This window comes from Humulus lupulus, chromosome 5 (genome assembly GCF_963169125.1).
Source record: "Humulus lupulus chromosome 5, drHumLupu1.1, whole genome shotgun sequence".
Classification (NCBI taxonomy): domain Eukaryota; kingdom Viridiplantae; phylum Streptophyta; class Magnoliopsida; order Rosales; family Cannabaceae; genus Humulus; species Humulus lupulus.
The window spans coordinates 4450901-4472991 of record NC_084797.1 but is presented as its reverse complement, the minus strand read 5'-3'; the positions used below and the strand labels follow the sequence as shown (position 1 = coordinate 4472991).

Sequence of the window (22091 nt, the reverse complement as noted above, 5' to 3'; positions counted from 1 at the left end):
GTTTATTAACTAATGTAAGTCAAGAAACCAATACCATACGAAGCTTATTAACCAATAATCACCATGGATGTAGAGATGGTAAGCACTCTTATGTTTTCCTTTCCCACCCAAGTGTATCACTCTTATGTTCTCGCTAACACCTTGGAGTATGATCACAGCTGAAGAGTGAGGAGAAGGGTTGGATTCTAAGTCCTATTTATAGAGTTTTAGGAATAGATATCTTATTTTTTGCTTTGAATAAAAATAATGAATTTAATTGGAAATATTTTAATATTCTTCAGTCAAAGGCTTAGAACTTAGTCAAATTTTTCAGAGAGAGAGGTTGAAGGAGTCAAAGCTTGATTTTTAAAATTAAAAAATAAAAATAATAAAAACAAATAAAATCTTAACTTCTAACTCCCTAAATCTCGTAACTCTATACTCATTGCAGTAAAATTGACATAACTAGAGTTGTAGAACTCTGATTTATACCATCTTTATACCGTTAGAAAGATAATTCAATTATCTACAACTTTTTAGAAATACTATTTTTCGAAATTCATAACATAAGTGGGTCAAAAATAGATCGGAAGTTACAATACCCTAAAGTTACGGGAAAATCTATTTAATAATCTAAATAACAACTTAATCCACAATTAAATAAAATCGTGACAAATGTCATGCTCCTAACAGATTCTGGTGAAGACTAAGTCTTATATTTCCAATATTTTATCATTAAAATAATAATTCCTTAATAATCATGCATATGACAAGTGTCATAATCCTATTGGCTCTATCTAAACCTTAGGAATAACCATGCTCATGACAAGTGTCATATTCTTATTGGCTCTATCTAAAACTTAAGTTATAATAATTATCATATTAATAATAAGCAATATTAATCAAACATTATGTTATAATTAATATTCTTAAACTATATATTAAACTTATAAAATCCATAACTATTGCTAGGAGTTTCCAACTAAATCTTGGTTTGAACCAAAATCCACGAAATCTAACATACTACAAACTAATACTAGATATTGCTACTACTACTACTATCTAACTAGCTAAGTAAAATTCTAGGACTCTACAAAGCACTAAGTGGAAGTAAGTTATTACAAATATCTGCGGCCGAACCAATATAATTCCTGGTGTCGTTTAGTTCTTACATTCAACTTACAAATTTTTATCGTTTTGGTGACTCCGTGTCGTTGGCTGAATCATCAGTCAACAATATTAATTAAACTTAAATTTATTTTGACAATTAAAATCAATAAATATGCATTTTTCACCACTAATCAAACATATATTCTTTGTATTTAACCAATCATAGCATTCCCCCACTTGTTTAAATACAAGCATCAACCCATAGCTCAAACAATTTTGGTGCATAAAGTAAAATGTTTTTCGATTTGAACTTACCTAAGTGAAAATATCACAAAGTCTTATCAAAATCATTGGTAGCTTAAAAGGTTGATACTTCACACACCTCCACTAGATCTTTTATTTTCCCACTTTCTTGCTTTAGCACTCATATGGTCATGTGTTCATCCATTCATGAACTTTCCAGGGAGAAACTCCAGCACATTAACACTCCAAATAAAACTCATATTCACCAAAATTTCTAATTAAATAGATAAAAAATATCTAAAAGATTTAGGATGCCTTATTACATTTTGAAAGCTTAGACTTATATAAATATATATTATATGAAGATAGATTTTCTATAATGTTATGTTTGTATAATTCATATTAAATTATATATATATATACATACACACATGTATTAGATTATCACTTAAAATTATCTCATAAATCAATTATTTTAATTATTTTTTAATTTACTAATACTTTTTCTAATTCTTATATGAAAAATATAAGAAATTATTTAAAGTATCACAATTTTATTTTTTTCTCTATTTTATCTCATGTAATTAGCACATAAATTATTATACAATAAAAATAAATTAATATTATAGAGTCTTAATTTTCTTTATTATCTTGAATTTATTGACGTGTTAGATTATCTATATTTTTTTTTTCAGATGAACTCAACACCACCACAAAATATAATCTTGTATATGTTTCTTCAGAAAGAACATGACTTATATATATATATATAAATAGTCATACAATATAAATGTTTTTTGTTACACTACATATTATATTTATAAATTTAAATGATATAAAAATATATAATACAAAAATTAAATATATAGATATAAATATATATCACCCATATATGAAAAAAAAATACTAATTTTATTATTGATATAAATTTTATAAACTCAAAAATTATAACTAATTGGACAAGATTTTATTAATCAATCACCCATAAAAAAAACTAATTGCAGGATAAATCAAATTGAATGAAAAAAATATACTTTATTTATAGCCTACAACTATAACACCCACAATGATTTGTAAACTATATGAGATTTCGATAAAAAAAATCATTACTTAACATATACAAATAAAACTCAAATTCACTTAAATTATAATAAAATAAATAAAATAGCTCTAAGAAATTATAAAATGATAAATCATTTCTCCAAAGCTTTTCTTTATAGATATACAGATATAGATAGATTTTCCAAACGAACTCAAAATCACCACTACAAATAAAAAAAAAATTATATGTCTCTTCAAAAATATATATAGATATATAGATTTGTCAATTTGTTCTAAAAGAAGGGGAAAAAAACTGCAAAATATTTGTGTTGATGAAATAATAACAATCATATATAACCAATTATTTCATTTTGTGTCTAATATATATGAAAAGGACCTATAACAACCAATCGTTACTCCTGTAAAAATTATATATGGTAAAGTAAGTGACCATGTCATCATTAATTCTTCACCACACAAATAAAAAGAAAAAACAGTACAATTACTAATCTCGTACATATATGTAATAGGTTGGTGCACGTCAAGAAAAATAATAAATGTAGAAATGTGGGTTGTTGGTACGGTGTTGGTTAGTGATAACACCACATTTTACGATAAAAATGTAATAAATTATTATTAATACAATTTAATATCGAGTTTTATATATTTTAATTAAATAAATATTAATTATGAGATTATATATCGCTAACTAACTATAGAGTATAATTTTATATAATGTTGGATACTTTAGTGCCAAATAGTAACACCCCTTAACTAATTGCATGAATATTGTCCAAAACATCGCTAAATGCAGTATATATTAATTAATGTAATTTAATAACATATTTTAATTGAATTATAATTTTGATACTTTCTATTCCAATCAAATACTTTATATTTATAAAATCAGTAAAAAAAAAAAAGGTACTTTCTCCTTTAATTTGGTCAATATTTTTTTAATAATGCCCAAAAATATCCTTAGTTATAAATACTTTAATAATAAAAATGTATTTGAATAAAATAAATATCTTAAAATTGATTTTAAAATTACAATAGATCTTTTGTTTTCCATTTTCTCGCTTTAGCACTCATATAACCATATGTTCATTTATTTATGAACTTTCCGAGGAGAAACTCGAGCACATCACCTCTCCAAATAAAACTCATATTCACCAAAAATTCTAATTAAATAGATAAAAGATCTCTAAAAGATTTTAGGATGTCTTATTACATCTTCAAACCTTAGACTTATATAAATATATATTATATGTAGATAGATTTTTTATAATGCTATGTTTGTATAATTCACATTAAATTATATACATACACACATGTATTAGATTATCACTTAAAATTATTTCATAAATCAATTATTTTAATTATTTTTTAATCTACTTATACTTTTTTCTAATTCTTATATGAAAAATATAAGAAATTATTTAAAGTATCACAATTTTATTTTCTCTCTCTTTTGTCTCATGTAATTAGCACATAAATCATTATACAATAAAAATAAATTAATATTATAAGGTCTTAATTTTTTTTATTATCTTGAACTTATTGACGTGTTAGATTGTCTATATATTTTGTTCAGGGGAACTCAACACCACCACAAAATATAATCTTGTATATGTTTCTTCAAAAAGAACATGACTTTTTTATAAAAAAAATAGTCATACAATATAGATGTTTTTTTGTTACACGATATATTATATTTACAAATTTAAATGATATAAAAATATATAATACAAAAATTAAATATATAGATATAAATATATATCACCCATATATGAAAAAAAATACTAATTTTACTATTGATATAAATTTGATAAACTCAAAAATTATAACTAATTGGACAAGATTTTATTAATCAATCACCCATAAAAAAACTAATTATAGGATAAATCAAATTGAATGAAAAAATACTTTATTTTTATCCTACAACTATAACACCACAATGGTTTGTAAACCATGTGAGATTTCAACAAAGAAAATCATTACTTAACATATACAAATAAAACTCAAATTCACCTAAATTATAATAAAATAGATAAAATAGCCCTAAAAAAATTATAGAATGCTAAATCACTTCTCCAAAGCTTTCCTTTATAGATATATAGATATAGATATATTTTCCAAACGAACTCAATATCACCCCTACATATAATCTTTTATATGTCTCTTCAAAAATTATGAATATAATTTTTTTTTTAAAAAACAAATAAGTCATAGAATATATATATATGTCTTTTGTTCTATTATATATTATATTTACAGATTTAAATGATATAAAAATATATGTTACAAAAATTAAATTTATAGATATAAATATATTGATATAAATTTGATAAATTAAAAAATTTTAACTAATTGGGGAAGATTTTATTAATCAATCACCCATAAAAAAATATTAAATGTTGGACAAATCAAATTGAATAAAAAAAAATACTTTTTCTCTATAAATATATATAGATTGAATGAAAAAAATACTTTATTTATAGCCTATAACTATAACACTCACAATAATTTGTAAACCCTGTGAGATATTTACAAAGAAAATTATTACTTAATATATATAAATAAAATTCAAATTCACATCAATTCTAATAAAATAGAGAAAATAACTCAAAAAAAATTATAGGATGCCACATCACATTTCTAAAGTTTCCCTTTATAAATACATATAGATTTGTCAATTTGTTCCAAAAGGTGGAAAAAAAACTGCAAAATATTTGTGTTGATGAAATAATAATAATCATATATAACCAATTATTTCATTTTGTGTCTAATATATATATATATATATATATATATATATGAAAAGACCTATAACAACCAATCGTTACTCCTGTAAAAATTATATATGGTAAAGTAAGTGACCATGTCATCATTAATTCTTCACCACACAAATAAAAGGAAAAAACAGTACAATTACTAATCTCGTACATATATGTAGTAAATATGGGGAACGTTTCCAATAGGTTGGTGCACTAATAATTAATGAAGGTAGAAATATCGGTTGTTGGTACTAGGAATTAATGTTATTGATTAGCGATAAAATATAGTATGATAAGGATGAAATAAGATGTTATTAGTGCAATTCAATATCGAGTTTCATACATTTTAATTAAATAAGTATTAATTATGAGATGATGTATTGCTAACTGGGTACAATCTTATGTGATGTTGAGTACCTTAGTGCCAAATAGTAACACCCCTTAACTTAATTGCATGAATATTGCTTGATATGAGGTACTAATGGTGTCCAAAACACCACTAGATGCATGGTATATTAATTGGTATAAATTAATATTGGATTCAACATATTTTAATTAAGATAAGAAATATATGTACTTATTTGATACTTTGTGTTTTATTGAATTATAATTTTTGTACTTTCTAATACGAAAAAAAAATCATATCAAATACCTTGTATTTGTAAAATCAGTAAAAAAAAAAGTAGATTATGCTCTAATTTGGTCAATAATTTTTTAATAATGCCCAAAAATACCTTTAGTTATAAATACTAAAAAATACATTTTTAAGATTTCTTGTGGAATGTATTACGGAAGCTCTCACAAATGAAAATAGTTCTCTAGAATGTATTTCTAGCCAAGTGCTCTAGTGGATAGAAATTGTATGTCTTACAAGTGAGCATTAGGCTTTTATTTATAGAATTTTGAGATACTCTTTTAATTTCAACTTACACCAACCCCATTGGTTATTACCAATGTTTAATTGGATGTTTATGGAATTAAAATGAAGATTTTGGAATTACTTGGGATGTTAGAAACGTTCAAAACTGAAAAGAAAAAAAAAGAATTGGAATTTGGCTGTCAGCGAGCCTAGCCGCGGCAACTGTTCCCCAGGCTGCAGCTAGGGATGATAGTGGCCGCGGCCACAGTGTTTTTTCGGCCTCCCAAATTCTCTCAAATTTCCAAAACATCACAAACTCCTTTCCACTTGATTTTGTAACCTCCATACACATAATGAGAGTTAAAATCATATCTCCAACAACCATATCACATTATGGCTTTGTGAAATTCAAACTCAAATGTGTAAATATCAATCTACATATTGTTGGGTAATATTTGAGAGTTATAAATTTATAACTGAATTGTAACTCCAAAATATGTTACATTTAGACACACACATGTATATAATTTTGTAACTCTCTATAATATGTTACAATGTATGACAAATCATATTGTGTGACATTATTTAATCTAACATTATATTATATAAAATAATATAACATCAAGTGCATAGTTGTGCTTGACTATAGTTCGTGGTAGGTAGCAACCATTCAATAATATTTTTAATTTCATTTTTCTAAAAATATTATTGCGGATGAAAGAAAGAAAGAAAAGAATGAGAATATTATTGATCTGTTATATATGTAAAACAAAGCTACAGAAAGTCTTTATATAGGCAAATACAACCAAAAAATAACAAACTCTCCTAACTAATAAAGAAACAAAAATAACAGACAAATACAACTGAAATACACTAAATATAATGATGGGAGACCCATAACTGAGTAAACCCAATACCCCCCCTTCAAGATGGACTGTATATATTATGAACAGTCATCTTGCTTATGTGAGAATTTAGAGCTGTGGAAGGAAGAGCCTTAGTGAATGCATCTGCCAGCTGTAAGTGACTACTAATAGGAATGAGACGAATCGAAGAATCTCTGATTTTGTCTCTAATAAAATGGCAGTCGAGCTCGATGTGTTTGGTTCGCTCATGAAATGTGGGGTTGTTAGCGATGTGAATAGCAGAGGAGTTGTCACAGTAGATGAAAGCCGGGGTATTATTAAGAACATGAAGGTCACGAAGTAAGTATTGAAGCCATGTTATTTCACTGGCCGTGGCTGCAAGAGCCCGATACTCTGCTTCAGCCGAACTTCGAGAGATAGTTGGTTGTTTCTTAGTACGCCAAGAAACTAAGGAATCACCAATGAAGATGCAAAAACCAGTAGTAGAACGTCTGGTATTGGGACAGGAAGCCCGTCCGAATCGGAGAACCCACGAAGATGGAGAGAAGAAGTTGGTGAGTAAAGAAGTCCTTGGCCAGGAGTACCTTTGAGATACCGAAGGAGGTGATGAACAGCTTGAAGATGAGGAGTTCGGGGGCTGACATAAATTGACTTAGACAATGAACAGAGTATGTGATATCCGGCCTTGATAGATTCAAATAGAGAAGCCTACCAATGAGTCTTCGATATTGTGTAGGATCGGTAAGAAGCTCACCGGTTTCAGCAGAGAGTTTTAATCTTGGATCCATTGGTGTGCAAGATGGCTTGCTTCCAAGGTATCCAGTATCTTCAAGAAGTTGTAGAGTGTACTGTCGCTGTGATAGAAACAAACCAGCTGTGGAACGGGCAATTTCGAAGCCGAGAAAGTATTTCAATGTACCAAGAGCTTTCAGCCTGAATTGTTTGTGAAGTGAGGCTTGAAGGTGTTGGAGATTTTGAATATTTGGGCCAGTGATGATAATATCATCAACATAGACCAAAAGGGCGATGAAATGTTGATCGTGGCCACGAGTGAAGAGTGTATAATCAGCTTGAGATTGGGTGAAGCCTTCGGCAATGAGAGCATCTGACAATTTTCTGTACCATTGGTGCGAGGATTGCTTGAGGCCGTAGATGGACTTGTGCAATTTGCAAACAAGAGGTCATGCACATGTAGAAGAAGGAACAATAAGACCTTTAGGAAGAGTCATGTACACTTCCTCATGTAAATCGCCATTGAGGAATGCATTATTTATATCAAGTTGAAGCATAGGCCATCGTTTGATGGTAGAGATAGCCAATAATAATCTGAATGTGACAAGAAGCAAGTTCTGCTCAGGAGTCTCAACACAAGAAAATTGATGCTCAATGCCTTTGGAAGCAAATAAATTAGTAAAAGCAAGTTCTGGAGCATTGTCAGATCGAAAACTCTTGAGGGAACAATTAAATTGAGTTTGAATAAAAGAAAGAAACTCAGGAATGACAAGTAAAGCATCAGATTTGTGCTTGAGCAAATAAATCCAAGTAAATCTAGAACAATCATCAACAAGGGTAAGAAAAAATTTATGATTAGAATAAGATGGTATATAATAAGGACCCCATATATCACAGTGCACAAGATCAAAAATATGAGATGAAAATTTATTATTATTTGGAAAAGATAACTTATTTTGCTTTGCTTGAGGACAAATATAACAAGGTGTCTTTTTATGTAGTAAAGAAGTGTTACAATGTAAGACATTTCGAAGCAAAGCTAATCTTTTATTGGATAAATGGCCCAATCGAGAATGCCAAGTATCAGCTGTAATAGAAAAAACACTTTGTGCAGTAGGAGTAGAATCCAATAGGTAGATTCCATTGATTGCTTTACCCGTGCCAATCATCCTCTTGTTGAGGTTGTCCTGGATAAAGAATTGGTCAGTCTTGAAAGTAATCGAAAAAGAATTGGAAAAAGTTAGAGCACTAACTGAAATGATATTATAATGAAAACTAGGTACATAAAGAACATCATGAAGAATAAGATTTTGACAAAGATTAATAGATCCACTAGAATGCACTAATAAAGTGTGATTATTAGGAAGGACAAGTTTAGTGGGCTGAATAGGACAAAGAAATTGAAAAGAATTAATATTAGAGCATATGTGTCTAGTAGCACCTGAGTCTAGAATCCAAGAAGTAAGAAGAGGTAAGTGAGAATTAGTGGAGAGAACAATACCTTCAATACCATGAGAAGAAGAGATGGCTGAAGAGTGCATACCAGAATTTTGAGAGGCTAAAAGATTAAGTAATTGCTGATATTGAGTTGAAGTAAGTTGAGGGAGAATGGTACTATTGGTAGTGGATGACTTAGAGAGATCCTCATCTGTTTGGGCTTGATTCACAGCAGCTTCCTTAGGTACCCGTGGAGGAAGAATGGTACTAGTAGGTGGTTTGGTTGTGGTAAATCCTGGAGGATACCCATGGAGTTTATAACATTTTTCAATTGTGTGACCAAGGCTATTACAATGAGTACAGAAGGGACGAGTTCTTCTTTGATTGGATGATCTTGGTGCAGCAGAATTATATCTTTGAGAGATAGATTTGTCACTGTTAACAGCAAAGGCCATAGAAGGGGCAGTAGGATCGGGAGTGCCATGTTGATTTTCTTCCTGAGTGACCAAATGAAAAACACGATTAAGCTCGGGCAAAGGATCCATAAGGAGAATGTTACCTCGGACTTGAGAGTATGAGTCTTTGAGTCCCATAAGAAAAGACATGATATACTCCATATGGTAGTGTTCTTGCAATTTCTTGACTCCTCCACATGTACAATTGTTACATGTACATGTTGGGCGATAATTGGTGAGCTCCTCCCAAATCGTTTTGAGCCGAGTGTAGTACATGCTAATTGACATCATATCTTGATTAAGATTCATTAGTTCCTTGCGAAGATTGAAAATATGTGGACCATTTCATCGCTGAAATTGAATTCGAAGATCTGTCCAAATCTCAGAAGCAGATTCATCATATAAAATGCATGCTGAAATTTCTTTCGAAACCGAGTTAAGTATCCAAGAAATCACAATATTATTATTTCTAAACCAAGCATTGTATAAGAAAGTATCAGATATGGAAGGTTTAGCGATAGAACCATCAAGAAAGCCTATCTTGTTTTTGACAGATATAGCAAGCCGCATTGCCCGACTCCATGAAGGGTAATTGTCTTGGTCGGTGAGAAGTTGTGTGACCAAGATATTGCCGGGGTTATCTCCATGATGAAGATAGTAAGGATGTGCTGGATCTTCAAGTGGATGTTTGGAATTGGGCAGCTGAGATGATGAAGTAGTATTGGTGGATGTGGAATGAGGAGAAGGATGAACAGCAGACGAATCAGGTGATGGGGTAGTATTTGGGGAGTCATCAATCGGAGAATCAGAGGAAGGAGGAGTGCCACCAGTAGACATGGTGAAAAAAAAAATTTGCAGAAGAAGAGTGGAAGAATACAGCAATCCCTGGGAAAGAAGAACACCGGGTGATGTGGAAGAAACGCCGGTGGTTGCTGGAATTGGAGCAGCAGTCAGAGGTATAAACCAGAGGATGCCGGAGAAGACGCCGGAGAAGGATCGTATGGAAGCTCTAAGCTTCCGGCTTTGATACCATATTGCTGATGAAAGAAAGAAAGAAAAGAATGAGAATATTATTGATCTGTTATATATGTAAAACAAAGCTACAGAAAGCCTTTATATAGGCAAATACAACCAAAAAATAACAAACTCTCCTAACTAATAAAGAAACAAAAATAACAGACAAATACAACTGAAATACACTAAATATAATGATGGGAGACCCATAACTGAGTAAACCCAATAAATATGTCAACCACAATAATATTCGTTGTACAAGAATAGACTACGACAAGCATTCATGATACACCAACTACTGCTATACTATAAATTTTATCAATAAAGAGCAAATAAGTGCAAGTATATGTAATAAGACAAGTTACAAAAGTTTCCATGGCAACATCACCAGTCCACCCCCATGTCATTGTAGTAGCCTTTCCCTTTGGCACACACACTGCTCCACTCCTCTCCATCGTCCGCCGCCTGGCTGCAGCCTCCCCCCCTGAGACTATCTTCTCCTTCTTCAACACTTCTCAATCCAATCACACCATTTTTACCACAACGAGTGGCGGTGGTGGTGGTGGTGCCAAAGTGAAGGCATACGATGTCTGGGATGGAGTGCCTGAGGGGCACACCTTCACTAGAGGGCATCAGGAACCCATCGAGCTTTTCATGAAGGCTGCGCCGCAGAGCTTGAGGCTGGGCATAGACAAGGCGGTGGTCGAGACCGGAAAGAAGGTGACATGTTTGGTCACTGACGCTTTCTTTTGGTTTGCAGCTGATATGGCTCAAGACATGGGAGTGCCTTGGGTCCCCTTTCGGACTTCTGGACCTTGTGCATTCTCTGCTCATCTTTACACTGATCTTATTAGACATCAAGGTTGTTATATATGCTATTGCTACTCTACTTTTTTCGAATATATATGTTGGTATTGATCATGATGTTTCTCTCAGTTGTAGCTGGTAGTGGAAACGAAAGCCTTGGCTTCATAGCAGGAATGTCAAAAATACAAGTTCAAGATTTGCCGGAAGGAGTGGTCTTTGGAGACTTGGAATCCTATTTCTCCACCATGCTACATCAAATGGGGTTGATGTTACCGCGGGCAACCGCAGTTTTCATGAACTCGTTTGAAGAACTAGACAAAACCATTACGGATGACATGAAGTCCAAACTCCAAAAGTTCCTTAGTGTGGGGCCATTAAACTTAGCGTTGCCGCCGCCGCCCGCTCAAGATGAGAGCGGCTGCCTGCCGTGGCTTGACAAGCAGGAAGCTGCCTCGGTTGTATACATTGGCTTTGGGTCAGTGGTGGTACTACCAAAAGAAGAGCTCGTGGCTATAGCTGAAGCCTTGGAAAGCAGCGGTGTTTCATTCATTTGGTCCCTCAAGGAAAATGGAAAAGCAAATCTACCAAAAGGGTTTTTGGAAAAAACAAAAACGCATGGAAAGGTAGTGGCTTGGGCTCCACAAAGGAACATACTGTCCCACAAGTCAGTTGGAGTGTTTGTGTCGCACTGTGGTTGGAACTCGTTGTTGGAGAGTATAGCTGGGGGAGTGCCTATGATTTGTAGGCCATTTTTTGGTGACCAAAGGATAAATGGGCGAATGATAGAGGACGGGTGGGAAATTGGGATCAAAATTGACGGTGGAGTATTCACAAAACAAGGCATGGAAAGTTGTTTGGATGTGGTATTATCTCAAGAAAAAGGAAAGAAAATGAGAGAAAATCTCAAAGTACTTAAAGAATTAGCAACAAAAGCTGTTGGCCCTAGTGGAAGCAGTACATAAAACTTCAAGCAATTGCTCCACTTGATAAACAACCCTAGTGCTGCTTAGAGTGCTGCTCAATGTTAAAGAATTTCGCATAATAAGAAAGAATAACTAAATGCATTTGTGCATTGGTATCTTTGTACTTGCTTTGATTTTATTACTAGTATCCTAAAAAGGCCATGTTTTTAATTTCTTTAAAGGAATCCAAAATTGCACTACTGCTTAGTGTAATTAATAATGTAAAAGAATTGGGATAAGCCTGAGCCATTTCAATTCATTTCAACAACAAATGAAAAAATAAAATAAAATCATATGGTACGTTATGTCCACTAGATGGTATAAGTCAATAGTCGATTTTTGACCAATATAGTATTTTCTATGATTTTTATGTCCATTTGTTTATTGGATCGACGTGAAAGGAAAAAAAAAAGTATAATTAATGTAAACATTGTTTTGTGAATTTTTTTTATTAAGAGTAAGAATAATAATTAAAATAATATTTGGTGAATATTATTTTAATTAATGAAGTGTGAGTTGATTGTTTTAGACCATAGTATGGGACTTAGATGTGAAATAAATATAAGATAGACATCTTGTTCAAAGAGTTTAAGTATATGATTTTATGTGTTTGGAATCTACATAAAATCTTAGAATTATTTTAGACTATGATGTTGTGACTTATTCACTAAGAGTCTATGAATAATTCAAGAGGAATTTTATGGAACTAAAATTATGATTTTATGTTGAAATGACTCACATAAAATCATAGATATAAGTTTATACCAAAGTTGCATTATTTAGTGCTTAGACCATAGTTGATTTTAATTATTTTAAGCTATTGTTTAATGCATTATTTTGGATAAAATGCATGTAACATTTCAGCACATATATTATTGTGCTTCTCACGTGTGTGTCTCGACCAACCACACAAATCAAGTTTTGGTGGGAAGTTTTTGAAAGGATCATGGGTAGTTATTAGAGGTTGGTTGAGACGGGGTGCCATGTTTCTCTCATTTTGCTCAGCCATCTTCGAAATTGGAAGGGAAACCGAGAGAGAAAAGATGAAGAACACTTGGTGTTCTTGAGAGTGTGGTACGTTCGGGTTCAAGAAGAAGAAGGCAAGAGAAAGAAGGGAGTGTTTTGAGAGTTCGGTGCAAGAATAGTCAGAACAAAATAACTGTTTTGGACTAAGTTGAGGAGAAGTAAGAACACACCAAGAACCGGCCACAGTAAGAGGTATATATTCATAGATTTCCTTCGTAGTTTTAAGTTTTCGATTTTTCATTTTCGTTTCTTAGGATGGTGATGAATTTATGGGCTGTTATGTATGGTTTTAATCAGCGTTTTAGGACTATAGAACATCCTTAAGGTGTTGGGAAGGGTCTAAAATAGTAGATCTTAAGTTTTGGGGTGGCAAGGTGGTGGTTGTAGCCATGGCCGATGGTTGCATTGAGGGTTTCTTCACCGCCGGCATTAATGGAGGTTGCAGGCGATGATGATGTTTAAGGCCATGGGTTGGGTGTTCTTCCACACCCCTAAGAGTTCCAGAGGTGTATTAGAAGTTGCCTTGGGTTGGGTTCCACCTTTGGTGGGTTTGGGAGTCACGGCTGAAACTTGGGAGTCATTGTTGACTGTTTGCTTCGATCAACCACCACCGGTGGTGGTGGCCGGAGGTGAGGGTCATGGTGGTGTCGGGATGAGGCAGTGAACGTTGTGGGAGGTACCTATGGCTCGAAACTGGACTTGAAGAGTGCTTTCCATTCTTGGCCGTGCACAAGAAGCCATTGATGAAGGCTTTGTGCACGTGAGCATGCATGCATGGTTTGATGTTTCTTTTGGTACCTATGGTTACCAATTTGTAACCAAAGGGGATAAAAAGTGGTATTTGTAACCAAAGGGGACAAAAAGTGGTATTAGGTATTCTAAGATCAAAATCTGATTATTGAGAATTAAGGATGAATTTTCCCTAGTTAATTGTCCAAGTATAATAATTTATAAGCTAGGCTCGGGAATTATTATGTGAGCTTCAAGAAAAATTCTAGGTTTGGGAGTTAGTTTCAAAGTTTAGATTTGATGACTTAGAAGCTACGAAATATTTTCAAGGACTTAGAAAATATTTTAGGAAGTACAATATTACCGATTTTAAGTCTCAAAGTCAAGAGGTGGGCTCGGGGCTCGTGAATTGGACTCGAGCATCGGAAAACAGAATTTTAAGAAATAATTAGAGTTTTGACTTGAAGTTTCGAACATGGCCTAGGATAAAATTATTATTGGAAATAATAATTTTCTAAGTTTGGGATTCTGAGAGGGGTATTATGGTCATTTTACCTCAAGGGCTCGGGTTTGGGCCATGGTTGGGAATTTCAGTTTTGTTTTTTTAAATTCCCTTATATATTTTAGAATCTTAGTAAGCATAAACTGAGACATATTGTCCCAATATGATAATAGGTTCTAAACGCGATCGGAAATACTCACAAAGACATAATTCACGAAAGCTAAGGACAAGAGGTAAGGAAGTATACACCAAGAGTAACTTAGCTTGTTGTGATCTTAGTGAATTGTTTGCATGTTTGTATACTGCCGGTCAAATTCTAGTTGCTATATATATATGTGTGATTATATGGCTGGATGCGCATGATAGTACCCATCTACCGGGTTTGAATGTGCATAGTGCAGTAAAGTTATCATGAATGCATGTGCAATGTTTGTAACTTTCAAGGGAAACCTTGTGAGGGTGGACCCCATGCAGCCGTGTAGTGGGGTTAGCCGTCAAGTCAGTAAAGTCATCGAGTTTTAGCGGAGTATACCCCTTTGGCACGGGAGGTGAGTATATTTTGGGCCGCGGAGGCCACCCGGGGATCATGACCCCACAGATAACTCGATGGCTCAGTACAAGGCCTTGTGAGGGCGGATCCCCATGCAGCCGTACAGTGGGGTTATCCACCAAGTCAGTAAAGTCATCGTGTTTTAGCGGAGTATACCCCTTTGGTACGGGAGGTGAGTATTCTCTAGGTCGTGGAGGCCACACTGGGATTAAAACCCCACAGATAACACGATGGCTCAGTTATATGTTTTCAGTATGTTACGCAACACTTTGACTTATGTGAATATGCTAGACGTGTTGCTCAGTTTGCAGTTTCTAGATATGCATTTCTGTTATGCAAAGTTTGTTTTGGATAGTAGAGTCATAAGTTGTAGCTAGCTTCCTTACTGAGCGTTATAGCTCATCAGTTACTCTCTGTGTGTGTAGGTAAGGGCAAAGCTTAAGGAGCAGTGCAATGAGCTGGAGGGGATTCTGTCTGAAGTATGCATACTGTGAAACAACCGACCTGCGGGGTTGTCAGGGTTCTCTTAAGTTTTCCGCTGAGTCTAGTAACAGTTTTATCAATTTCATGTTTACTAGTTTTACTTAAAGAAGACCCTATGGCCACAGACTATTTCTTAAGTTACGTTTAACTACATTTTGTTTTTTAAAAGTATGGGATCTGTACGCCCTAAACATCCATAGGTTATTAGCGAGCTGGAAAAAGGCATACTCCTATCAGCCACGTGGAAGCCACCTACCCGAAGCTGCTGTTACGAGTCTCTACCTCTTTAGCTTGAGGTGGTCAAAGGTTTAGTCAGAATACTCGAAGGCATCAGGTCAACAGTGTGGACACCACGAGCTGGGACTATATCAAGTTCGAGGTACGAGCTAGAGCTGACACCTCCGACCCTTTATAAAGTCAACCACGCAATGTAAACGTGCGCATATCAGACATCACGTGTCTACTCCATTTCTGAAATCTCGGACACGCAGCATAAACGTGCGTGTTCAAGCACCCCACGACTGGTTTGGGCCATGCGGCCCATTATCCCCCTTACCTATTGATTAGACCACACTTCATTGTCAGGTTTTAGGAATTAATCATAAGTGTCACAAAAGTGACATGATGGGTAAGAAGGTAGCTGGATGACCCCCTTTGCCAACACCCAGGTGTCCTCTCCCTATAAATATGGAGACCCTGGGCATTGCAAAGGGTTGGCGTCTAGTTTGTAAAGAAACCCCCTGTAAGGAATACGAGAGAAATATCAATAATACTGGCTGGTGGACTAGAGAGGGATTTTAACCTTCGAACCACCTAAAAAAGTAAACGAGTTATAACCTTCCCTTGAGATTATTTACATATTACGGTTCATCATTTAGCACTAATCCATCTCTTTATTCATATCATTATCTGTTGCCGAAGAACCGCGTCAACAGTTTGGTGCTTTCATTGAGAGTATTTTAAATTGGTGCTATTGCAAAAACCCAACCATGGTGGTTACTTGCTCGAGACATGGTAACGAAGCGGATCAACGTGATGGGCATGAGGCCCACCATGCCGCCATATCCGATGAGCAAAACCCTGAGGTTCAGCAGCGACCGGGAAAGCAGCTAATGGGCCAAGACGACACTGGAAGTTCGGCTCCCCGACCGCCCAATCCGAACCCGGATTTCTACACGGCGGTAGAAATGGAAAATGCACAGTTGAGAAGTCAGCTGGCGAAAGCAAACAAGCAGATCGAAGAGGTTTTGGCCCGATTACCCCCTCTTACAACCGACGCTAACGTCGGAAGGAGGCATGGTGAGACTCATAAGTCCCGCTGGGGTAACCGCTCCAGGCCCAGTCGGTCGGTCAGAACCTCGACATCGAATTCTACTCCCACCACCAGGAAACTGTATTTGAGAAACTTCCTAGGACCGATCAGCAATTCAGTTGATCGGTCCGGACCTCAACTCCTAGCTCAGTTCCACCCTCGAGTACACTCAGGGGGGCCCAAGGCAGCTCGCGAAGGAGATCTAGGGAGGGCTCGCGATGACAGCCTGCCCCGGCCAGCCGTCCTGCACCACGGTCAGACCACCGAGCGCAGGACGCAGGGAATGGAAGAGCGGGACGGCCACGACCTAGCTTAGTCCGCCCTGACGGGACCAGGATCGCGTCACCAGTTAGGCATCCCCCTTCACCGATAAGATATCCATCTCCTCCCCGTCCAGTCCGAGACATTCCGGCTCATGGGAGTAGCAGGAGAAATCCTCCTTCCGCTGGACCTTCCCATCGCAGCAGAGCGCGCGGGGAAATCCTGGATCCTCACTCTCAACGGCGGGCACCGAGTTTTTCAAACGGGAGTTACTAGACCGGGAGTCATCGAAGTGACATGTCCGATGAAGACTTGCGCCATCGTTTGAGTTTGGCTCAAAGCCCTCGGGCCACCCCGAGGGCCGACCTTCGAGATCGCCTCAACTCTCAAAGAGGAGATCCTGCTAGAAATGGTAGTCGCGCTCACCAAGGGGAGGGTCTGTCGGAAGTACGTGAGAGCGGGAATGCCCCACATAACCTGGCTCAAGCTAGGAGGGACAATAACCCGCCTAACACTTACAATGGAACTGGAGCTATTGAACCGCTCCAGAACAACGAAGAAAGTAAGGACCAAACCCTTGAGCGTCTAGCTCAAATGGAGGAGCTGATGAAGAAGCTGTTATCGGAAAAGGAAAAGGATGAGTATGACTCGGGGGACGAACTCGAGCTCTTCGCCCCCAGCATAGCAGCTACGACGTATCCACCTGGTTTGCATATGCCTCACTTGTCCAAGTTCAATGGAGACGGGGACCCGTCAGATCATTTGGGTATGTTTAACACCCTAATGATGGCCCACAACATCGGTCCCAAGCTAAGGTGTTTAATATTTCCTTCCACCTTGACTGGGGCGGCCAGGCAATGGTTCAAGCATAATAAAAAACAGTCCATCAGCACGTGGAAAACCTTTTCTGCCGACTTCAAAAGGGCCTTTCGTGCTTCTCAGGCTACCTGCGTCAAAGCCGACACCCTGGCCAATGTAAAGCAACTACCCGAGAAACCTTTGAAAGCTTACCTGAGCAGGTTCGCCAACGTCGCGGCTCGAGCCAGAGACGCAGACGATAGTTCCAAGCTTGTGGCCTTGAGGACTGGGATCCTCATTGGGGGCGGACTCAGGGAGGAGATACAGAGAAAAGGTGTAAGCACGGTGGACGAGTTCCTAAGCAAGGCCCAAGGATGGATAAACCTGGAGGAGGCACAAGCTTCGGCGGCGGGAACCAGCCAAGCCCCTGAACAGCCCGCTGGAGTGGAAACGGATGTCGTAAAAATGACCCAAACTGTTACACAGAATAACCAGTTGGGTGGAGGCAAGAGAAAAGGAAGTGGCGAAGGCGGCCAGCACAGCCCGAAGAAGAACAAGCCCGTAGAAAAGTTTAAGCCAATCTATGCGACTTACTCCGAGCTCACAAACACTAGGGAGAACATTTTCCTAGCAAACTCAGCTCGCCTCCCCTGGAAGAAGCCGGAGCCGTTGAAGCACCAAAAGGCTAAGCGGAGCCCCTCCAAGTTTTGTCGATTCCACAACGACATTGGCCACAACACTGACAATTGTAGGCACCTGAAGGATAAGATCGAGACTCTCATCAGAGCCGGACCCTTGGCTCAGTATGCGCGGAATAGAGTTCCAGCCAGCCAACCTGCTCCAGAAGCTCCGATGAGCCAGCCCAGGTCTCGGATAAATCAAGACACCCCTCATCCTGTGATAGGGGGAGAGATCTCCACGGTCTCCGAAGGCCCCCATCTGGCTAGCACGAGCAGGGGGGCCCAGAAGAGATATGTCAATGAATTGAAAGCTCATAACAGAGTGGAGTTTGTCCCAGAGCAGCATCTACCCAAACAACAACGATTGGAGAGGCAACCAATCACATTCACCGAGGAAGAAGCCAGTCACGTCCAGTTCCCTCTTAACGACCCTCTGGTCATAGCCGCTCAGCTCGCTAACCGGAGAGTTAGGAGGATACTGGTCGATAATGGGAGCTCCGTGAACCTGCTGTTCCGGTCCACGCTGGAAAATATGGGTTTATCCGTCACCGAGTTGAAAGCCACCTCCATGATGCTATATGGATTTTCTGGAGAAGGGTCGGTAGCAATAGGAACAATCGGGTTGGTGATCACCTTGGGAGAGGGACCTCGGACTGTCTCAAAGCTCCTCGAGTTTGTGGTCATCGATTGTCCCGCCGCGTACAATGCTATTTTGGGCCGACCTACATTAATAGCGTTCGAAGCCATAACCTCCATCCGTCACCTCGCACTAAAATTTCCCTCCTCCACGGGGATATGCACTGTCCGAGGCGATCAGCTCGCTGCCAAGGAATGCTATAGCATTTCTATGAAGGGAAAATCAAAACCCGGGCAGCAGACGATGACCGTCCAGGGCGGGAGTGAGGAATCTCAGGAAATTGTGCCTAGTCCTGAGATTGAAAAACCTCAGAATGCCAAAGGGAAGGATATCATCTTAAATAATGATATTGACCCCAGAATAGGCGAGGACAGATCCGAGCTCCAGGCTATCGAAGAGCTCGAGGAGGTCACTATCGACCCACAAGACCCCTCGAAGGTGGTAAAGCTCGGGAAAAATATATGTAGTGAAAGGAAGGCGGAGCTGATTAGGTTTCTGCGAGAAAATTTAGATGTGTTTGCCTGGTCTCATGGAGACATGATAGGGATCAACCCGAGCGTCATCATGCACACCCTCCACTTGGATAAAAGCATGCCTGCAAAATCCCAGAAATAAAGGCGCCTAGGAACAACCCGAGCTGAGGCCCTAGAGGAGGAAGTAGCCCGACTCTTAAAGTGCGGCTTTTTCCGCGAAGCAAAGTTCCTGATCTAGGTCACCAATCCTGTGTTGTTCCCGAAGCCCAACGGAAAATGGCGAACATGCATCGACTTTTCCGATCTGAACAAAGCCTGCCCCAAAGATTGCTTCCCCTTGCCAAGGATCGACCAATTGGTAGATGCCACGACGGGGCACGAGCTCATGTCTTTTATGGATGCATACTCGGGCTATAATCAGATCGCCATGAATCCGGTAGATCAGGAACACACTAGCTTCATGACCCCAACCAACGTATATTGTTACAAGGTCATGCCTTTCGGGCTAAAAAACACAGGAGCTACGTACCAGAGGTTGGTAAATAGGATGTTTACCAATCAGATCGGGAAGAATATGGAAGTGTATGTTGACGACATGTTGGTCAAGTCCAAAACTGTCGATAACCATGTCTCCAATCTGGAGGAATGCGTCAAGATTTTGAGGGAATACGGCATGAGGCTAAACCCCCAAAAGTGTACTTTCGGGGTTGCGTCAGGAAAATTCCTGGGTTTCATCGTCAATACCAGGGGAATAGAAGCGAACCCCGATAAGATCAGGTCGCTACTCGAGATTCCCTCACCCCGGTCGCGAAAAGACGTTCAAGGTCTGACAGGAAGGGTGGCGGCCCTTAATCGATTTATTTCTAAATCTACCGACAAGTGCTTGCCATTCTACAACCTGCTCCGGGGAAATAAAAAATCTGAGTGGACCAAGGAATGCGAACGTGCCTTCCTCGACCCGAAAGCACATTTAGCCAAGCCGCCCATGTTGTCCAAACCAAAGGCAGGAGAACCTCTTTTCCTTTACCTAGCTATCACGGAAGATGCGGCTAGCGCCGTATTAGTCTGAGAAGAAGACAAATCTCAAAAGCCAGTCTATTACATCAACAAGAGGCTTCTCAGGGCTGAATCCCAGTATCCGTTGATGGAAAAGATGGCTTTCTACCTTATTACGGCCTCCCGAAAGATCAGGCCGTATTTCCAGTCCCACTCAATACACGTCATAACCGATCAGCCTTTAAGGCAGGTTTTGCAGAAACCTGAAGCATCGGGACGTCTGTTGAAGTGGGCTATAAAGCTCAGTCAATTTGAGATACTCTACATGTCGCGAACTGCTATAAAAAGCCAGGCCCTGGCTGATTTTGTGGCAGAATGCACAGGGTTCCGAGAAAACCCAGCGGAAGAATCAACTCAGGCCTCATGGAAAGTCTTCGTAGATGGCTCGTCTAACGAGAACGGCTCCGGGGCTGGAATCATATTGATATCCTCAGAGGGACATCAATTCCACTCGGTGTTATGATTCAGATTCAAAGCGTCCAACAACGAGGCCGAGTGCGAAGCTTTATTGGCTGGGCTAAGGGTGGCCCAGGAGCTAAGGGCCAGCTCCGTCCAGTGTTACAGCGATTCCCAGCTCGTGGTAAACCAAGTTTTAGGATAATACCAAGCACGGGGAACCAAGATGGCTGCTTACCTGGCCAAGGTAAAGAAAGAGCTATCCGCATTTGAGCGCGGCTCAATCGAGCAGATACCTCGGGAGCAGAATGCCAATGCGGACGCCCTGGCAAAACTCGTTACCTCTGGGGAGGCGGAGACTTTGGGCCTGGTGCCAGTAGATTTCTTGGAAAGACCAAGCATAGAGGAAGTCAGGGCGGAGGTCGAGATAATTGATGCCAGACCGACTTGGATGACTCCCATCCTCTAGTATCTCACAGCAGAAAAGTCACCCGAGGGGCGAAATGACGAAAGACGGGTACTTTACTAGGCTCCAAGGTATATAGTGATAGATGGGATATTATACCGGCGTGGACACTCGTTACCTCTCCTACGGTGCGTTCTGCCAAGCGAGGCGAAGACCATTTTGCAGGAGGTGCACGAGGGTTTTTGCGGAGATCACACTGCGGGGCAAAGCCTGGCCCTGAAGATATTAAGGCAAGGGTATTATTGGCCCACTCTGTCAAAGGACTCGATCTCCTACGTCCAAAAGTGTAACAAGTGCCAACGATTCGCCACAATTTCCCGGGCTCCTCTGGTCGAGCTGAAGATGATCTCGTCCCCATGGCCATTCGCGATATGGGGGATTGACCTGGTTGGTGCCCTCCCTACTGGAAACGGAGGAGTTCGCTACGCGATGGTGGCCAT

At 38.2% G+C, this 22091-nt stretch overlaps 3 protein-coding genes across 3 annotated transcripts; 1 reads left to right on the top strand and 2 right to left on the bottom strand.

Moving 5' to 3' along the window:
- Window positions 1–8341: 8341 nt before the first annotated feature.
- On the bottom strand, window positions 8342–10732 carry LOC133780207 (uncharacterized). The gene is made up of 2 exons (XM_062220073.1): window positions 9109–10732; window positions 8342–8794 (listed from the first exon to the last, which is right to left on the bottom strand). The coding sequence occupies exons 1-2, from the start codon at window positions 9806–9808 to the stop codon at window positions 8760–8762; spliced, it is 735 nt and encodes a 244-aa protein (XP_062076057.1). The 5' UTR covers window positions 9809–10732; the 3' UTR covers window positions 8342–8759.
- LOC133777813 (uncharacterized) lies at window positions 9845–10336 on the bottom strand. Its single transcript, XM_062217561.1, has one exon. The coding sequence runs from the start codon at window positions 10334–10336 to the stop codon at window positions 9845–9847; it is 492 nt and encodes a 163-aa protein (XP_062073545.1).
- Window positions 10733–10888: 156 nt separating the features above from the next.
- LOC133834233 (anthocyanidin 3-O-glucosyltransferase 7-like) lies at window positions 10889–12541 on the top strand. The gene is made up of 2 exons (XM_062263772.1): window positions 10889–11375; window positions 11450–12541. Exons 1-2 carry the CDS (start codon window positions 10889–10891, stop codon window positions 12280–12282), a joined length of 1320 nt encoding a protein of 439 aa, XP_062119756.1. The 3' UTR covers window positions 12283–12541.
- Window positions 12542–22091: the final 9550 nt, after the last annotated feature.

What these genes read in the sequence shown, in the direction of transcription:
- LOC133780207 (XM_062220073.1), bottom strand. Translation starts at nt 9,808, where the DNA reads ATGAATCTTAATCAAGATATGATGTCAATTAGCATGTACTACACTCGG. An exon ending in TTCTTCTCATGGTATTGAAG is followed by an intron (nt 8,795 to 9,108) that starts GTATTGTTCTCT and finishes TTCTTTATCCAG; the next exon opens with GACAACCTCAACAAGAGGAT.
- LOC133777813 (XM_062217561.1), bottom strand. Translation starts at nt 10,336, where the DNA reads ATGTCTACTGGTGGCACTCCTCCTTCCTCTGATTCTCCGATTGATGAC.
- LOC133834233 (XM_062263772.1), top strand. Translation starts at nt 10,889, where the DNA reads ATGGCAACATCACCAGTCCACCCCCATGTCATTGTAGTAGCCTTTCCC. An exon ending in TGATCTTATTAGACATCAAG is followed by an intron (nt 11,376 to 11,449) that starts GTTGTTATATAT and finishes TGTTTCTCTCAG; the next exon opens with TTGTAGCTGGTAGTGGAAAC.